The following is a 16,139-nucleotide window of genomic DNA, read 5'->3' on the forward strand; positions in this document are numbered from 1 at the left end:
CGTTACTATTTTTAGAAGGTCACTGTCCACAACGCTTTCATCCTGGCGAAGCCGGATATTCCCGTTACTATTTTTAGAAGGTCACTGTCCACAACGCTTTCATCCCGGCGAAGCCGGGTATTCCTCTACTTCTTCCCGGCAAAGCCGGGTATTCGGCTCTACTTCTTCCCGGCGAAGCCGGGTACCCGGCAAAGCGGGTATTCATTCTAGTGTCATAATATGTACATGCTAGTACAGAAAAACTTCCAAGTTCCAATCTTGTACAGGCAAATCCGGATAAGACGAAATTGAAGGGACCGAATTGTTATTCAATGTCCTATCCGAAATTTCGACTTGGTCATAGTACTAAACTTACGTCACATTACTGACGCATGGGTGACGACATGAACAAAAAAGAACAAAACAAAAGAACAAACGAACAAGAAGCAAGCTGACTGAAACGTCACTCGTGAATTACGTCACTCACCTAATTTTCTCAGCATGTAGCCTATACACTCCTCCTTGCTTTCCATTCCGTGAAAGCGAATCACAGGCACAACAGTTTGGAGTTCATTTGTTAATATTTATAAAACCGTGAGAGCACATCACTGTACACATGAAAGTAAAAAACCACCACCATGAAAAGTAAAATGTTTGTTCGATGTAAACACTAAGACTATCGCCGTATGTACACTCTTGCCAGTCCGATCAAAGCACGCGGTCTCCCTACTTCTTGAAGAAGTCCATGATTGTCGTCTGTTTTCTTCCTTTCAACGCACCTTTCTCAATTTCTCCTTCCAAGAAACTGGCCTGGTCAAGAGACGTTTCATGGACAGTGTGCATCAACAAAAAGTTTGTCACAGTCTTAATGGCTGCCAGGGCATCGGCGAGAGAGGGTGGCTTTATTTCTGTGTCGTCGTCATCTCCTTCGTTGTCGTCTTCTTCTTCGGCGTCGCCCTCTTTCATCGTGTCGGCAATGTCTTTCACTGACACTTCACAAGTGGTTTGCAAGTCCGCGTCAACGCTGATGTAATCAGCGACAGTCACATTGCTGCATTCCGGCATCACTTGTTGGACTCGAGAGAACAGAGACTCGAGATCAGAGTCTTGTGCCAGCACATCTTCTTCATCACACACGGTGTGTGTCACACTTTCACTGACTGTGTGAAATCCGGCGTGTCGAAAACAGTTGGCGATCGTGGTTTCGGTTACCATTGTCCATGCTGTTCGCGCGATTTGCATTGCTTCCAGGAGATTGAGCTTGAATTCAAACAGGCCTTCGGTGATTTCTGTTCGCGATTCAAACTGTATCAACAGGCGTCGCAAAACAAGGGATCGGTAATAATGTTTGAAGTTTGCAATGATTCCCTGATCACATGGCTGCAGTTTCGAGGTGGTATTGGGTGGCATGAAAACAAGCCTCACGTTGTCCAGATTTGGCTTGCCATGTGCGGGGCAGTTGTCCATAAACATCACAATTTTGCGTTGCTGCATTTTCATGCGCCTGTCCAGCTTCAACAACCATTCCTCAAACAGAACAGTCGTCATCCAACTTTTCTTGTTGTTCCGATATTCAACCGGCAATGTTTTGACGTTTTTAAAGCATCGCGGCTTCGCACTTTTCCCGATGACCAACAGTGGAATTTTCTCAGAGCCAGTCATATTTGCGCAAATGTGCACAGTTATTCTGTCTTTCGCAATTTTACCCCCTGCACACTTGTCACTCTTCAGGGCGAGTGTTTTCGAAGGCAGGCACTTGTAAAAGAGCCCAGTCTCATCACAATTGAAGACGTCATTGGGATCATACTGAGAAAGAATGTCAGGCAGAGTGTTTTCTGTCCACTCCTTCACAGTTTCATCACAAACACTAGCAGCTTCTCCACACACCCTTCGAAAGGTGATGCCTTTCCGTTCCTTGAATCTTGACAGCCATCCTGAGTTTGGCACAAATTCGATTCCTAATTCCTCGGCAAGACTGACAGCTTTCTCACAAAGAATCGGCCCTGAGATAGGCAATCCACTTGATCTTGCTTGTTTGAACCAAACAAAAAGACATTCCTCGATCTTTTCGCGGCCGCGGTCTTTTTCACAACAAACACGCATTCGTTTTCTCTGCAGTTGAAACGAGGAAGATGCAGAAGCTGCTTCAATTTTTTGCCGATCGCGCAGAAACGTAGACAAAGTTGAATTGGGAATGTTAAATTCTTTGCAGATTTCCGATTTCGAACGGTCTTTCTTGTCAACTGCAGTGATCACTTTCAGTTTCAAATCAATCGTATGACTGGTTAATTTTCTTTTCCGTGACTCTGCCATGATTGTGGATGAACGCAAGACTGAACAAAGACTGAATGAGAGGCAACCCACAATTTGAATTCTTCTTCTTCGGTATAGTAACCACGTGGTTCACCCGTGAACACACACAAACACACACTGTGAGTACCACTCGCCCCTCCTTACTCCTCGCCCCCTCCTAATTTCACTTCATACTTTATTGCGTGCCGACTGACCAGTCGGTGTGGCGTCCGTGTAGAGAAGAAGGGAATAAGGTTACACAATGCGCTAGTGTGAGACGCCAAGTTTCGTGTTTCGAGTTGCTGTAGTAAATATAGAGTAAACTTTGTTTTTTGGACTGACTTTCTGTTGTGTGCTATCCGTCTTTCGACTTACGTAAGAGAAATCCCATTTCGAGCTCAGGGTACTTTGTACACATAGATAAAGAGGGATAATTCCGGACCAGAATTTCTTTGTGCGAATTTTTGACTTAACCGTTTGTGAGTTAGCTGGATTTGCCTGTAAATCTGTCCCAAAATGGTATTGGGAAGCACGCGTTTTGGGCAGTCCAACCACCCCTGTCCCCCCCACCCTCTCCCATTATCCACCAAAACCGATCATTTCCTGGGACGTAAGGCCACTCTGGTGAATGGACACCTCGTATGAAAGGACACCTTCTGGAGTCCCTTTGTTTATTATCTTGACCAAAATATACTTTTCATAACACCTGGCCACCTGCAATGTGGACAGGGACACTTTTATATGATCCAAAGTGCGTCAATTCACCGCACGTACTACTGTATTAACAATCATTATTTTCATTATATATAAACAAAGGGCAGAGCAATCAGCTAGCACAGGGGATTCTCTTTCATACATTTACAGGCCAAAAACTGAAAAAGATCATATCATTATGTGATGTTTTACCTGTTTGTTGGCATCATCAAAGAAGACATTGTTGGCCTTGCTGACAGGCTCAAAGCGGATAGGGTTGGTGCAGAGCTCCACGTAATGCTGGCTGTCCTCCCCCGACGCCATTGTCAGACATCAAAGCTCCCTCTCTGTGTTGCTGTTTCAGCCTACCTGATCGCTATCTCCACTGATGACTGAAGAGTTTCGCTCTAGGAGTTGGACTTTTGAACACTGAAAATAAAATTACAAAGACAATGATTGAGAACTGATTCACATCCATATAAAGGAACATTGATGTTATGATGATAAATTATTCTATAAAGACAGAAGCATCAATTAGCAAACTACTGATGACAAAGACAGGAAGTTGTAATTTAAAGGTATTAACTTGTTGGCCGAAACAATTTAACATGGTACAGGGTATAACAATTTGCAAATGAGCTCAGGGTCACTGAGTCAATAATCATGATGCCAAGCAGTGTATGTGCGCGCGTGTGTGTGTACATCATGTATGCGTGTGTGTGTGTAAGAGAGAGAGAGAGAGAGAGAGAGAGAGAGAGAGAGAGAGAGAGAGAGAGAGAGAGAGAGAGAGAGAGAGAGAGAGAGAGAGAGAGAGAGAGAGCCCTCAGAAGGCATTAGGTTCACAAGTACCTATCTGATACTATACACTCATAAAGCGAAAAGTGAACATGAGAAACCCAAAACAAAACACCCAACAGTAAGACTAACATTGTAACAACTTTTATTACTAGTACTTGAAAAATACTTGACTTCAGTCTTTTAGTTACTGTTTAGACTTTAGTTGTGGAGAGAGAGGGAGAGAGACTGCTTCGACATTTTACGTTGCCACTCATAGCCGTGATGCGCTGCATAAAAGGATACTGACTGATCATAAAGATGCCAAAATATGAAGGCAGACAAACATATAACTCACATGCTGAAGAGACTCTTGGAAGATATATCAACAAACGTTTGTTGTCATTTTCCACAGCAGACTTTCCTTCTCGTGATAAAGCTCAAGGGAAATAACTCTCTGAATTTATATACAGGGGAGATTACTTTCACGTATTCACCTACAAGCCTCGATAGCTCAGAGGTATGTGAGCGTTGTAGAGCAAGCTTTGTATGTGTGTGTGTGTGTGTGTGTGTGTGTGTGTGTGTGTGTGTAGCCTTTTATCTGTTTTTGTCTCTAGAAATCATTCCCTCCTTTGCTTTTTGTATAATTCCTCTGAAAAATCTTTTTTTTATTATTAAACTATGATAAGAAAAAATTAAATTAAATGAACCAACACAAATTGTATGCAGAGCCTTTTGCCTGTGTCCCTCTAAAAAAAAATCAATCGCACTTCATGTTTTGGGTCTTTAATCTTACTAAAAAAAACAAAAATCGAAAGTTTGAGAGAAAAAAAATCAAAAGATCAGGACAAAGAAGGAAAAAAAAACACACACAGAAAAACAGTGTGTGTGTGTGCACTTTTGGTGTCTGTTTATGTGTGTTAGAAAGAGCGTGAAAGAGAGAGAGAACGTGAAAGAGAGAGAGAGGGAGAGAGAGAGTGAGTGAGAGAGAGACACTGAGACAGAGGGCTTGGGAGAGAGAGAGTGAGAGAGAGAGAAAGAGAGAGAGAGAGAGTGAGAGAGAAAGAGAGAGAGAGGAGAGAGAGAGAGAGAGAGAGAGAGAGAGAGAGAGAGAGAGAGAGAGAGAGAGAGAGTCAGACAGAAAGACAGGTAAATAGAGTTGAGACAGAGGGAAGGATCTTCCATGGAATAGACAGACAACACATTCATAATTTGTTTTGACCAAGTTTATTTGTGTCACTTGAAATAACAAATTGAGCTCCACTATGCATGACGGCACAACAATGATAAGCCGCTTTTCTTTTGTCAACAGGTGTGACCATACACAACCCGGCCTGACATGCAGTGTACAAAATTGATGAGATGAAAAACAACCATTACAGGCTCTTGCATGGTTCAACAAACATCAGACATTCATGGAAGAGTATTCATGATTGCTCAGATTTACTGGCAGTGCAAATATTATAAATATTGAACTGTACATATATAAGAACATTGAAAACAAAAATAAATGGCAGCTTTACAACTTATTGTACAATCTATTTACAGTCAAGAAAATATGGCAACATGAGGAGTTGAAGAAGATATCTGGCACACTAGTGTATGTCATTTAAGACCAAAACAGTATGAAGAAACATTTTAAATCACTGCGCAATGCAGTTTCTTTCTTACAATTTTGCTTAAACCTGGAGACAATAATGACAAAGGTATAAGAAAGAAAGAAAAAATATGGATACACCTACACAATTATGTTTTGTAAAACTTACCTTAAATGTTCCTGATTTTTGTTTTCATATGCAAAAAGAAAAGAAAAGAATCAACTAGAAAATGTTTGTGTTATTAATAATTTTAAACCTGGTACAGGTATTACTAAGAGACTATAGTTACTAAGTGATTCAAAGACTTTCATAGATGAATCACTTTGCCTCATACTGTTTACCATTTTACAAAAACAAACAAACAAACATACAAACAAACAAAAACTGTGGTTCTTGCCCTGAAAAAAACCCACTGACCAAATGAACAAATAAAGAGATAAACTGTACAATATCAACAGATAAACATTTTCCACCTTTGAAAATGACTACACTAAAGTAAACGATATTTGAATTATGCCTGTCTCTCAACCAGCTATGGCCCCAGCACAGGGTGACACTTCAAACCACTCTTGAATTGTTTTAAACCTGATTTATATTACAATACAATACAACAAGAAGGGCAAAGCCCATACGACTCACATGCTTCACCTTCTGCTTTACACATTTTTCCTACCAAAATACATGTGACCTTGACCCAAGGTCATCCAAGGTCATGCAACACAAAGCTGTTAATTCAAGACATAGGAAGTACAATGGTGCTTATTGGCTCTTTCTACCATGAGATATGGTCACTTTTAGTGGTTCACTACCTTATTTTGGTCACATTTCATAAGGGTCAAAGTGACCTTGACCTTGATCATATGGGACCAAATGTGTCTCATGATGAAAGCATAACATGTGCCCCACATCATTTTTAAGTTTGAAACAGTTATCTTCCATAGTTCAGGGTCAAGGTCACTTCAAAATATGTATACATTCCAACTTTGAAGAGCTCCTGTGACCTTGACCTTGAAGCAAGGTAAACCAAACTGGTATCAAAAGATGGGGCTTACTTTGCCCTATATATCATATATAGGTGAGGTATTCAATCTCAAAAACTTCAGAGAAAATGGGAAAAATGTGAAAAATAGCTGTTTTTTAGACAACATTTATGGCCCCTGCGACCTTGACCTTGAAGCAAGGTCAAGATGCTATGTATGTTTTTTGGGGCCTTGTCATCATACACCATCTTGCCAAATTTGGTACTGATAGACTGAATAGTGTCCAAGAAATATTCAACGTTAAAGTTTTCCGGACGGCCGGACGGCCGGACGGACGGCCGGCCGGCCGGACGGACGGACGACTCGGGTGAGTACATAGACTCACTTTTGCTTCGCATGTGAGTCAATAAAATCTAGGAAAAACATGTGCCATCAAAAATTTAACACACAAGGTTATTTACAAACTCAACATGAATCTGGCCCATAACTCCATAACTCCAAAAATGGCCGACTCCTTACAATTTTGCCTAAATTCCATTTTATAAGATTCTGTTTTATCTTCAGGGTGAATTTAATCTTCTAAATTTTTCACTTTTACACATTAAAAAGGTTTAACCCATGACTTTTGTTTGTTAAACTTATTTTATTGATGCATGAAAACAAACAAGCTATTTCAGGATGTTGCAATTCCATGATACTCTGTATTTTTTTCTGTTCTTATTTTTTTCTCAGCAAGTTTCAACTTTTTCTCAAAATTTGGGTAAATCATCTCAACAGAACAATGTACTTGGGTCAGATTTTGACAGTCCAAAAGATACTGTATGGATCTTAGATTCAAATAGACCAAAAAACACATTGCACAAGAAAAGTTGAACAAAATTAAAAAAAATCAAAAAAAAAATCTCAGACTTGTAAAGATTACATTTCACACTTAAAAAAAAAATTGTAAAAGGAAAAGAAATCTAAAGGCTCTACTTTCTGCACAAAAGCAGGTTATTCGGCTAGTTTAATGATAAATCAAAATTGAGCAAAGCTAATGAGAAAGATCACTGAATTTTCTAATTCTTATGCATGCATCTATTTCTCAATGGTATCACAGCTTCATTGGTCTGGCTATGTACTGTGTATGAAAAGGAAAATTAACTAATTTATTTACATCAGCGCAGTAATAAACTGCATACTGGTAGACAAGAACAACATTATCTTATTCTCACCTATTAGAGAGATTTTGTTAATTCATTACTCAAAACACGTTTTGTTTCACTTTTTATATTTTTTTTATATCGGCATCTAAATTTAAGAAACAGTCACAGCCAGTATCACAAACAAGCATAGTAAAACATTGGAAGCCGAGAATTCTGTGAAACATAGTTGAAGGCACTTCAAATACAGGTACATGTATTTGGCTTCTGAAACAACCAAACCCAAAGGCACACTTCAGCAGAACTATCTTCTCGTTGTAAACAGTGTAAGCAGAACACTTTCAACAAATCATATTGGCTCACCGTCTGTTTTGCTTTCCGTCTTGCTTGTTTGCTTGATTTATCTTTTTCGTTCTTTCTCCCAGTCTTGCCTGCTTACTTTTTGCATTGTTTTTTTCCTTTTATTGGTCTAAAATATTCTCTTTCCTGTTACAATGAGCATGTCCCAGGGTTCAGTCGCTGTTCAAGTTGCCGTTTGCTTCAAGAGAATTTTCCAGGAGTAGCCGAGAAAGCAGCAGTTATAAATTGCTGCTGCACTTGACTGCAGTGATAGACTTGCATTCAACAGTACCTGCAACACAGAATTACAGAGTTAAGATAATCAACATGCATGATTTTGAAACATCAGATCTGGGGGTTGAGGAAGGATACAGAAAAGGCGAGGGATTGAGTTTGTAACTAATTCGAAATATGTACGTAACAAACAATGTAAAGACTCAAGTGAAATAGTTGAAAATGTTGAAAGGCACAAAACTCCATTTACAGGTTGACCTGCCTTTGTCGATAAAAGAAAGAACACAACACAACGACTCCAACACCAGCTTGTGAAAAAAAGAGCTGACCCACCAATGTTAACATTTAACAGAACAAATGGATCTATACAGTGGAACCCCCCTTTTAAGAGACCCCCCCCCCCCAAATTTAAGACTTCCCCCAATTTAAGACCTTGCTTTTTCAAATTTTCTGTTCATAACCTCTGTAAACTAACCACCATTTTAAGACTCCCTTTTTTTTAAGACCTAGTTTTCTCAGATTTTTGGAGGTCTTAATTAAAAGGGGGGGGGGGTCAACTGTACTAAAATGACAACATTGAACCCGCCGGGGGCGATCGGGCGACCGCCAATATTCAGCCCTGTGTATTATCAATGTGTAGTGCTTCCCGCGCACAAGTGTGTGTGTGTTTCATAATGTATTATACTGCAAAATAATCGTGTGAATGAGACAGTATACAATTATATTTTTGTGTGTGTATATTTCCCGAAAATTATAAAGCGCTCTCAGCAGGGTTTAACCCTGGATTTATGTGCTCTAGAAGTTTTATACATTATTATTATTATTATTATCATTTATCTCTGCCACTGAGGACAGCCCCACAATCACTCACCTTTGACCATGGTGAGAGCAATGTCGATGTGCTTCTTCTCAATGTTGCTGGTGTCTGTCAGGTACTGTAACACCTGGCGCAGGGCCAGCCAGTCAGGGTCATCAATGTTCGAGTCCATTAGATGACCCAGGTGGATGTCCAGAATCCGATGACCATTGCTTTTTATCTGTCAGAGAAAAATAGTACAATTAGGATGTGTTTGCTCCTGCATATCAACTACTGTACTGTGCTCTGATTTCTGTCCATCTGTCCCAGGATATTTGCTTTTCATCAGTTTCAGTCAATTCAAAGCAAAACTGAGGACACACAAACATGAAAGCATAAGAAGACATGGCCAGTAGTCCAAGACAACCCATTCTCTTATGTTGAGGTTTAATCAGACATTGGTCAAGTTTCTGCATCGATTTTCATTCCCTTCATTAATCCTTCTTTCTTTATTTCTCTTCCCCCATCCCCCCCCCCCCCCCCCCCCCCCATCCCTCCAAAAAGAAAAAATCTAAAATAAAGGAAAGAAAAAAATACATGCGAGCACAGGCAAACAACATTAACCACTTACATGCAGCTTTACGTTCTGCTTGCAGTCGTCACAGATCTGCCTGCTGTGTTTGGCGCTTTCGGTGCAGGTCTTGCACTCATTCTTTATGTCCTCCATGGCCTGGTTCCAGACCCCCCGATTGCGCGCCTGAACGTCCCTTCGGTCAGAAGGAAGCAAGAAGAAGATGATGACGCAGGCTATGGCCCACAGGTCGGCCGTCTTCAGAACAGGATGGAACGAGTTCAGATTCAGAAGGTCGAACCAAGGAGGTAAGTACGTGACTGTGTGTCCTGCCGACAAAAAAGAAATGAATAAACGTAAGAAAGGTTCAGAGGAAAAAAAAGCAAAATAAAACAAAAGAAATGAACGAATGCAAAGAACAGTCAACAAAAAAACCAAGAGACATCAAGATTGTTTTTGTTTTTTTAACGTCCCTTCAAAGAGGCATCAAGATTCACAAAGTGGTTCACGTGCAATTATACAACAACAACAAGAAGAAGAACAAGAACAACACTGCTGTCAACAACACAGCTGCTACTCGAGAAAAAAAAAGCAACAACACCAAAACAACAACAATAACAACAAGAGGTTTTACATGACAACATCAAACAGCACAATACACCATTTTAACTTTACAACAAGAAGAGCAAACGCTCGATCGAGTCACTTTCGCAGTTCTGAATATTATATGAGGCATCAGATGGACAGGAAGAAATTGCTATTCACAACACAATGAGTCACGTTCACATAAAATTTGAGCCCGGTCACTTTTATAGTTTCCGAGAAAAGCCCAACGTTAAGTTGTGTGTTGCCGAACAGAAAAGGCTAGTTATCTCCCTTGTTTTTCTGATAACGTTCGTAAAAGGCTACAGATGTAAATACTTTGATGTAAAGAATAATCCTACAAAGTTTCAATCACATCCGATGAACTTTGTCAAAGATATAAAATGTCTAATTTTTCCTTTGACGCTGACCTGTGACCTTGAAAAAGGTCAAAGGTCAACGAAACCATCGTTAAAGTGTAGAGGTCATTGGAGGTCACGACTAAACAAAATATGAGCCCGATCGCTTTGATAGTTTCCGAGAAAAGATATAAAATGTCTAATTTTTCCTTTGACGCTGACCTGTGACCTTGAAAAAGGTCAAAGGTCAACGAAACCATCGTTAAAGTGTAGAGGTCATTGGAGGTCACGACTAAACAAAATATGAGCCCGATCGCTTTGATAGTTTCCGAGAAAAGTCCAACGTTAAGGTGGTGTCTACGGCCGGCCGGCCGGACGGCCGGACAGACTAACACTGACCGATTACATAGAGTCACTTTTTCTCAAGTGACTCAAAAACTGCTCTTAGACAAGCAGATGAAAGCACTCATCTGGGTGGTTAGCAGTGAAGGATCAAAATGTCACAAATATGTAGTAAACTTACCTCCTTTGTGGAAGGCATACTGTGGGTGCTTGGCTGATTCGAAATCAATTAGAACCAAAGATTCAGGGTCCGCTGGATCTCGCACCATTAGATTCGTTCTGAAGATAAGAGCAAAGATCAAGATAAGTTTAAGTATTTCACGACAACATTCAAATTTCTTCCCCAACTGGATCTCGCTACATTAGGTTCATTCTGAAGATGAGAGTAAAGATCAGATAAGTTTAAGTATTTCAAGACAAAATTCAACTTCTTTCCCAAGCATGTTAACTCTGGTTGACATGTAACAATCTACTGCATGAATTTCTGATTTAACAGTTAACTCTGGTTGACATGTAACAATCTACTGCATGGATTTCTGATTTAACAGTTAACTCTGGTTGACATGTAACAATCTACTGCATGGATTTCTGATTTAACAGTTAACTCTGGTTGACATGTAACAATCTACTGCATGGATTTCTGATTTAACAGCACATTTTCTGTCTTCCTTTCCGTTTATTTCCGTTCGCAAGATAGTTACGACACTGTCCTAGTCCAGACTTTATACATCCAATGCTTTATCATTAATTAATTTTCTTTTATTCCACCTCAAAAACCCCACCTCAATTAGTCAATATAACAAGATTTTTTTCCATGCGTTTTCAAATTTGTTATACAGTAATAAATCTGCTAATACCGACCACTGGAATAACACACCAGATAAATTAACACTAACATTGGAGGAGCCAATCACAAGCAAGGGGTGTATCGGAAACACGTGGATAGGAGCACGTGTGAGGTTATTTGTCAGAGGAAAAGCAAGGGTATCCACTCTTTAACAATCCATTCTAACCCGACTAAGTTATTTCTTAAAATCGTCTATTCCGGATGATTTTCAAATAACTCACAATTTGACGTCACAATGGGCCAGGTCATGGGTATGTAGATAGTGGACCGCAGACAGCAAGGTCTGCGCGAACTGTCGCACCTGGGCCAGGTTCCATTCACAGGTCAACAGTGTACCACCTGTACACAAAATTACACAATTCACATCAGGAAAAACATCATCATTATCATCCAATAGACGAATTCCATAAATATTTGTGCCGGGTTTATATACGTGTTGTTTGTGCGTGCCTCAATAAATCCAAGAGTATTCACTCTTCCACAATCCATACAAACCCGACAAAGTTATTTCCGACAATTGTCTATATTACAACTACAAGTGGGCCAGCCAATTTTTAATAAAAAAAAAGTTGTCTCCTTGGCCTATATATATATATATATATATATTTATTTTATCTACTACGATCATTTACCAAACTTTTCAAGCTAGCAAAACTCCCCAAGCCTTGTGCTTCTTTGCACAATACTACAGACACTAAGTCGCTAAGCTTACAAAGAAAAAGTAACGGGAGGATGAAGCCAGAAACTTATAATAAACGGAGTAAGAATATGTTCCTCCAATAATTGTTCTTGCTGTACACAATGTCAAAGTGTGTGATAATGCTTAAGGAGCTCGCTTAAATTCACAGATAATACTGAATTGAATCATGACTTAAGTAGAAGGGTGCTTGAATGGCATACGAGTGCAATAAATTTACATCTACAGACAAAGAAACTTTTGTCCATTTAAATGCATAATAGTGGAGTGGGGGGGGGGGGGGATGAGGGGTAGTTGTGGGAGAGGGGGCGGGGTAAAAAAAAAATAAGAAAGCAGCCCATACCTTCAATGAATTCTTCAAAAATGTGGATTAAGTCCCCTTCCTTGTAGACCCCATAGATCTTAGGTAGGAAGGCTTTGTTGTGCTGAGTCAGGAACTCGATGCCTGTCAATCTTCTGTTGTGCATCTTTATCTGAAAGCAAAAACAGCAATGTCTCAAAGTGCTGAAATTGAGAGAGAAAGAGAGAAAGAGAGAAAGAGAGAGAGAGAGAGAGAGAGAGAGAGAGAGAGAGAGAGAGAGAGAGAGAGAGAGAGAGAGAGAGAGAGAGAGAGAGAGAGAGGAAGTATTACACACCGGTACGACCGAACTAAGGTATCAATAAATTACTGTTGTGCAGCGGGTTGAAAGAATACCCTATACCTCGGAGATATATACCTTCACTCGGTCTCAACGACGTCACGTGACATGTTATATGGTGGAAGAGAATGTTGTCGCTTATTTTCCACCCTGAGTTCGGTAAGACTGAAACTATGCTCAGTCACGGAAAGAACTATCCAAACTTGGAAGCACAGCCGCGGTTGTCCTGTAAGTTCCCGATCCATGTTAAACCCTCATCCTCAAAAGGAAAATAAGCGACAGCATTCTCTTCCACCATATAACATGTCACTTGACGTCGTTGAGACCGAGTGGAGGTATAGGGTATTCTTTCAACCCGCTGCACAACAGTAATTTAACGTTACCTTAGTTCGGTCATACCGCTGTGCAATGGGTGCACCGAGAGAGAGAGAGAGAGAGAGAGAGAGAGAGAGAGAGAGAGAGAGAGAGAGAGAGAGAGAGAGAGAGAGAGAGAGAGAGAGAGAGAGAGAGAGAGAGATGAACACACAAATTAACACTCACTGAGACACACCACACTGTAAAAAACAAAAAAACACATTACAAAAACACAATCTCAAACTAACATCCATGAAAAAGATAGAACACAGTAAAAGTCAATTTACCTTCTTCAAGACAAACTGCTGTTTGGAACAGTTGTCAGCACAGAGAAAGACGCCACAGTTTTTGTTCTCCGAGTGGTGAATAATCTTCTTGACGGTAAACTCTTTGCCTTGCCTGTATCTCATCACCCCCTGCTCTGACACTGGATTGAATTGCTGCAAATATACAAAAACAAAGAAATTATTATCAAAACCCTGATTCAAAAACTACACCCACAAAGTTTTAGTGAGCGGTAGAAACTTTGAATAAAAAGTGTATAGATTACATAGATTATGTTTCTTGGACATGTCTGTCTATCTATATTTGTCTAAGCATTCTTATCTTGTCTTTGTGTGTATTTGTCTCGCAGAACATGGTTCTGGGTGTGGGGTTTGAACTCTCCTCCCGCTTCTTATAGTAGAAGGCAGGAGGTAAGCTGCCCCCCCCCCCCCCTCTCCCATCCCTTCCACTCAGTGTCAGCTGGTGCCTTTGGTATGTCTGTCGATCTATCCATCTATGTAATTGTAAATTTAAAGCAGGACACATTTTTATATCAAGTATAGATACATTACAGCAAAACAGTTGGCCGAGAAAAGATTGTTTAGCTCTCTAGCTGTTGGCAGACATCCTGCTCAAAAGACTGAACACACACAGTGACACACACAAACACACAGCCCTAATCAACTTACATCATTAATATAGATGCCAAAATCTCTGGGTTTGGACACTATCTTGACCAGATAGTCCTCCAGCTCCTTGGAAGGACCGAACAAGAACCCTTGCAGAGACTCTTGCAGGCAACTGATAGTCCTCCACACAACTGCGGCATCAACAGCGTCGCAACGTTTTTGGTTATTACTGTCGGTGAAATCACTGTGTTCTGAACTGCTGGTAGTGCCAGAGGCCTCTGATCCAGGGCTTTTGTCTGAGCTGGACAGAAGTTTTTCCATGACAGGAATAACAGAAGTCGGTGAGGGTGTTTTGATGTTCTCGATAACTGACTCTTCCCTGCACTGCCATGACTCTTGTTGGGCGTGTGATGATGCTGATTGTCTTGAAACGAGCAGGGGTTGCACAGAAGAAAATCTCTGCGACCTTGCAACAACCTGAAAACTTGGGTCTATTGATTTGGAACAGAGTTCAACCTCTGGACCTCTATGCACCCTTTCAGGCACATGCACAGGTCGAGGTTGAGTGGAAAGTTGCAGCTTTTCCACTGCCAGGTGTTCCTCAGAATCATTTGGCGTCCCGCCATTGACTTCCAGCCGGTTCTCTATTTTACGTTCTCCTTGAGAAGCCTGGCATGGCGACCGCTTACTCAGGTCAATGCAGTCATGCTCAAGAGACCCAGAAGTTAGAAAGTTTAAAGCACGGTGGGCTCGGTTTTCTTGTGAAGAACTCACCAGCATGCTTCCTTTGTGAGCAGTTCCTGAGGCATCACCGACAGCCTCCACCGGATTAGCTGGGGTCAAGGTCATCATATGGATTAAAGCGTTGACCTCTTCCCCGCCACCTCGATACTTCAGCGTTGACGGCCGCTTTGCCGCCATGGTTGCAGAATCTGTAAATAAGTTACGATTGTAAGAATTATGTTTAACCATTCATAGCCGGATCGATAATTAATATACTGAGAGAAAAAAAATTCACTCAACACTACACTTTCTCTTCTGTTTTCATTTGGAGTTTACTCGAAGACCTTTTTGTCTATGTTGTGTACCTGTACAGTAAAACACCCTATTAGCATCAGCAACTCTAATCGGACATTGAAATGAAAATGGCGACGAAGAAACAACACAAGACAAGGCGAATCACTTACCCACCACCATAGACTAAATATAGGTCCCTGCCACCACTGACTGCACCAGGACAAGACGACAAACTGGCTGACTAAGTTAATCAAGTTGTAGCCTTCCAGCTAGGTGACAATCTTGTGCTAAGAGCTGTTAAGTTATGCATCAAATGGGCCACTCAATTCATGAGACCCACATATATATATCTTCTATCCGTTCACATCGCGTGATGAAAGTGTTTCTCCAAGTATGTCTTCAGAAAACTTTGACAAGTTTCGGATTTTCCAAAGTGTCCTGACTGTGCTATTTTTAGCTTTTGTGACGTCAGTGTTTTTCCGACGACGTCCCACACAGAACATTGTGCAGCCGCGGGGCCAGCAACAGGTGAGCGCACAGGCGCTTGCAATCTTGTGTTCTGTCTCTCCGGATTGGCATGCCCTCCGGATAACTGATAAAAACTGAAAACCTGCCTGGGTTGGGCCATAGACCATTTATGGGCCAAAGAGCGTAGTAGCCTAGAAGATCTTTGGTTGGGCTACAGATCCGTTCGTACCGTTTAATTTGCAAAGAGACCATCGTAGGGCGGGAACACACACACACCGTGCACACACACTCACATACAAACACACACACAGTAATACAAATCATCCGGGCTGACAAGTGACATGAGCCTATTCTGAGGTGACAAAGTTCATTCCACTCGACGCCATACTGAGCACAAGTCAGTCCTAATTGATGATGGATCATGATCACAAACAGATTTTGGTTTTGTTGCCAATTTAAGGGTACTCAGTGATGGGATGGTCACATAACTTGACTTGATTTGCCAAGTCACTCGCTTCGGCCAGATCAACTGTTTCACTTTATA

At 40.9% G+C, this 16,139-nt stretch overlaps 2 protein-coding genes across 3 annotated transcripts in view; both read right to left on the reverse strand.

Moving 5' to 3' along the window:
• LOC138966490 (regulator of MON1-CCZ1 complex-like) overlaps positions 1–4,188 on the reverse strand; it is a 36,151-nt gene extending 31,963 nt beyond the window's left edge. The window contains exons 1-2 of the mRNA XM_070338758.1: positions 4,097–4,188; positions 3,178–3,393 (exon numbers count right to left, since the gene is read on the reverse strand). Of these exons, the coding sequence (XP_070194859.1) occupies positions 3,178–3,288 (111 nt within the window). The 5' untranslated portion in view covers positions 3,289–3,393; positions 4,097–4,188. The remainder of the gene's footprint in view (positions 1–3,177; positions 3,394–4,096) is intronic.
• Positions 4,189–4,948: 760 nt separating this feature from the next.
• LOC138966493 (uncharacterized) lies at positions 4,949–15,892 on the reverse strand. Of its 2 annotated transcripts, none has more exons than XM_070338760.1 (9): positions 15,298–15,892; positions 14,171–15,042; positions 13,505–13,657; positions 12,569–12,698; positions 11,750–11,867; positions 10,863–10,960; positions 9,459–9,727; positions 8,903–9,068; positions 4,949–8,089 (listed from the first exon to the last, which is right to left on the reverse strand). In XM_070338760.1, the coding sequence occupies exons 1-9, from the start codon at positions 15,305–15,307 to the stop codon at positions 8,037–8,039; spliced, it is 1,869 nt and encodes a 622-aa protein (XP_070194861.1). In that variant the 5' UTR covers positions 15,308–15,892; the 3' UTR covers positions 4,949–8,036. The 2 variants fall into 2 exon arrangements, with proteins under 2 accessions (XP_070194861.1, XP_070194862.1); XM_070338761.1 differs by having other exon boundaries at positions 14,885–15,042; positions 15,298–15,885.
• Positions 15,893–16,139: the final 247 nt, after the last annotated feature.

This window comes from Littorina saxatilis, linkage group LG5 (assembly GCF_037325665.1).
Source record: "Littorina saxatilis isolate snail1 linkage group LG5, US_GU_Lsax_2.0, whole genome shotgun sequence".
NCBI classification, from domain to species: Eukaryota; Metazoa; Mollusca; class Gastropoda; order Littorinimorpha; family Littorinidae; genus Littorina; species Littorina saxatilis.

Coding starts and splice junctions, on each gene's coding strand:
- LOC138966493 (XM_070338760.1), bottom strand. Junction 13,658..14,170: donor TTGGCATCTATATTAATGAT/GTAAGTTGATTA, acceptor GTATATTTGCAG/CAATTCAATCCAGTGTCAGA. Junction 12,699..13,504: donor AGCAGTTTGTCTTGAAGAAG/GTAAATTGACTT, acceptor TTTTGCTTTCAG/ATAAAGATGCACAACAGAAG.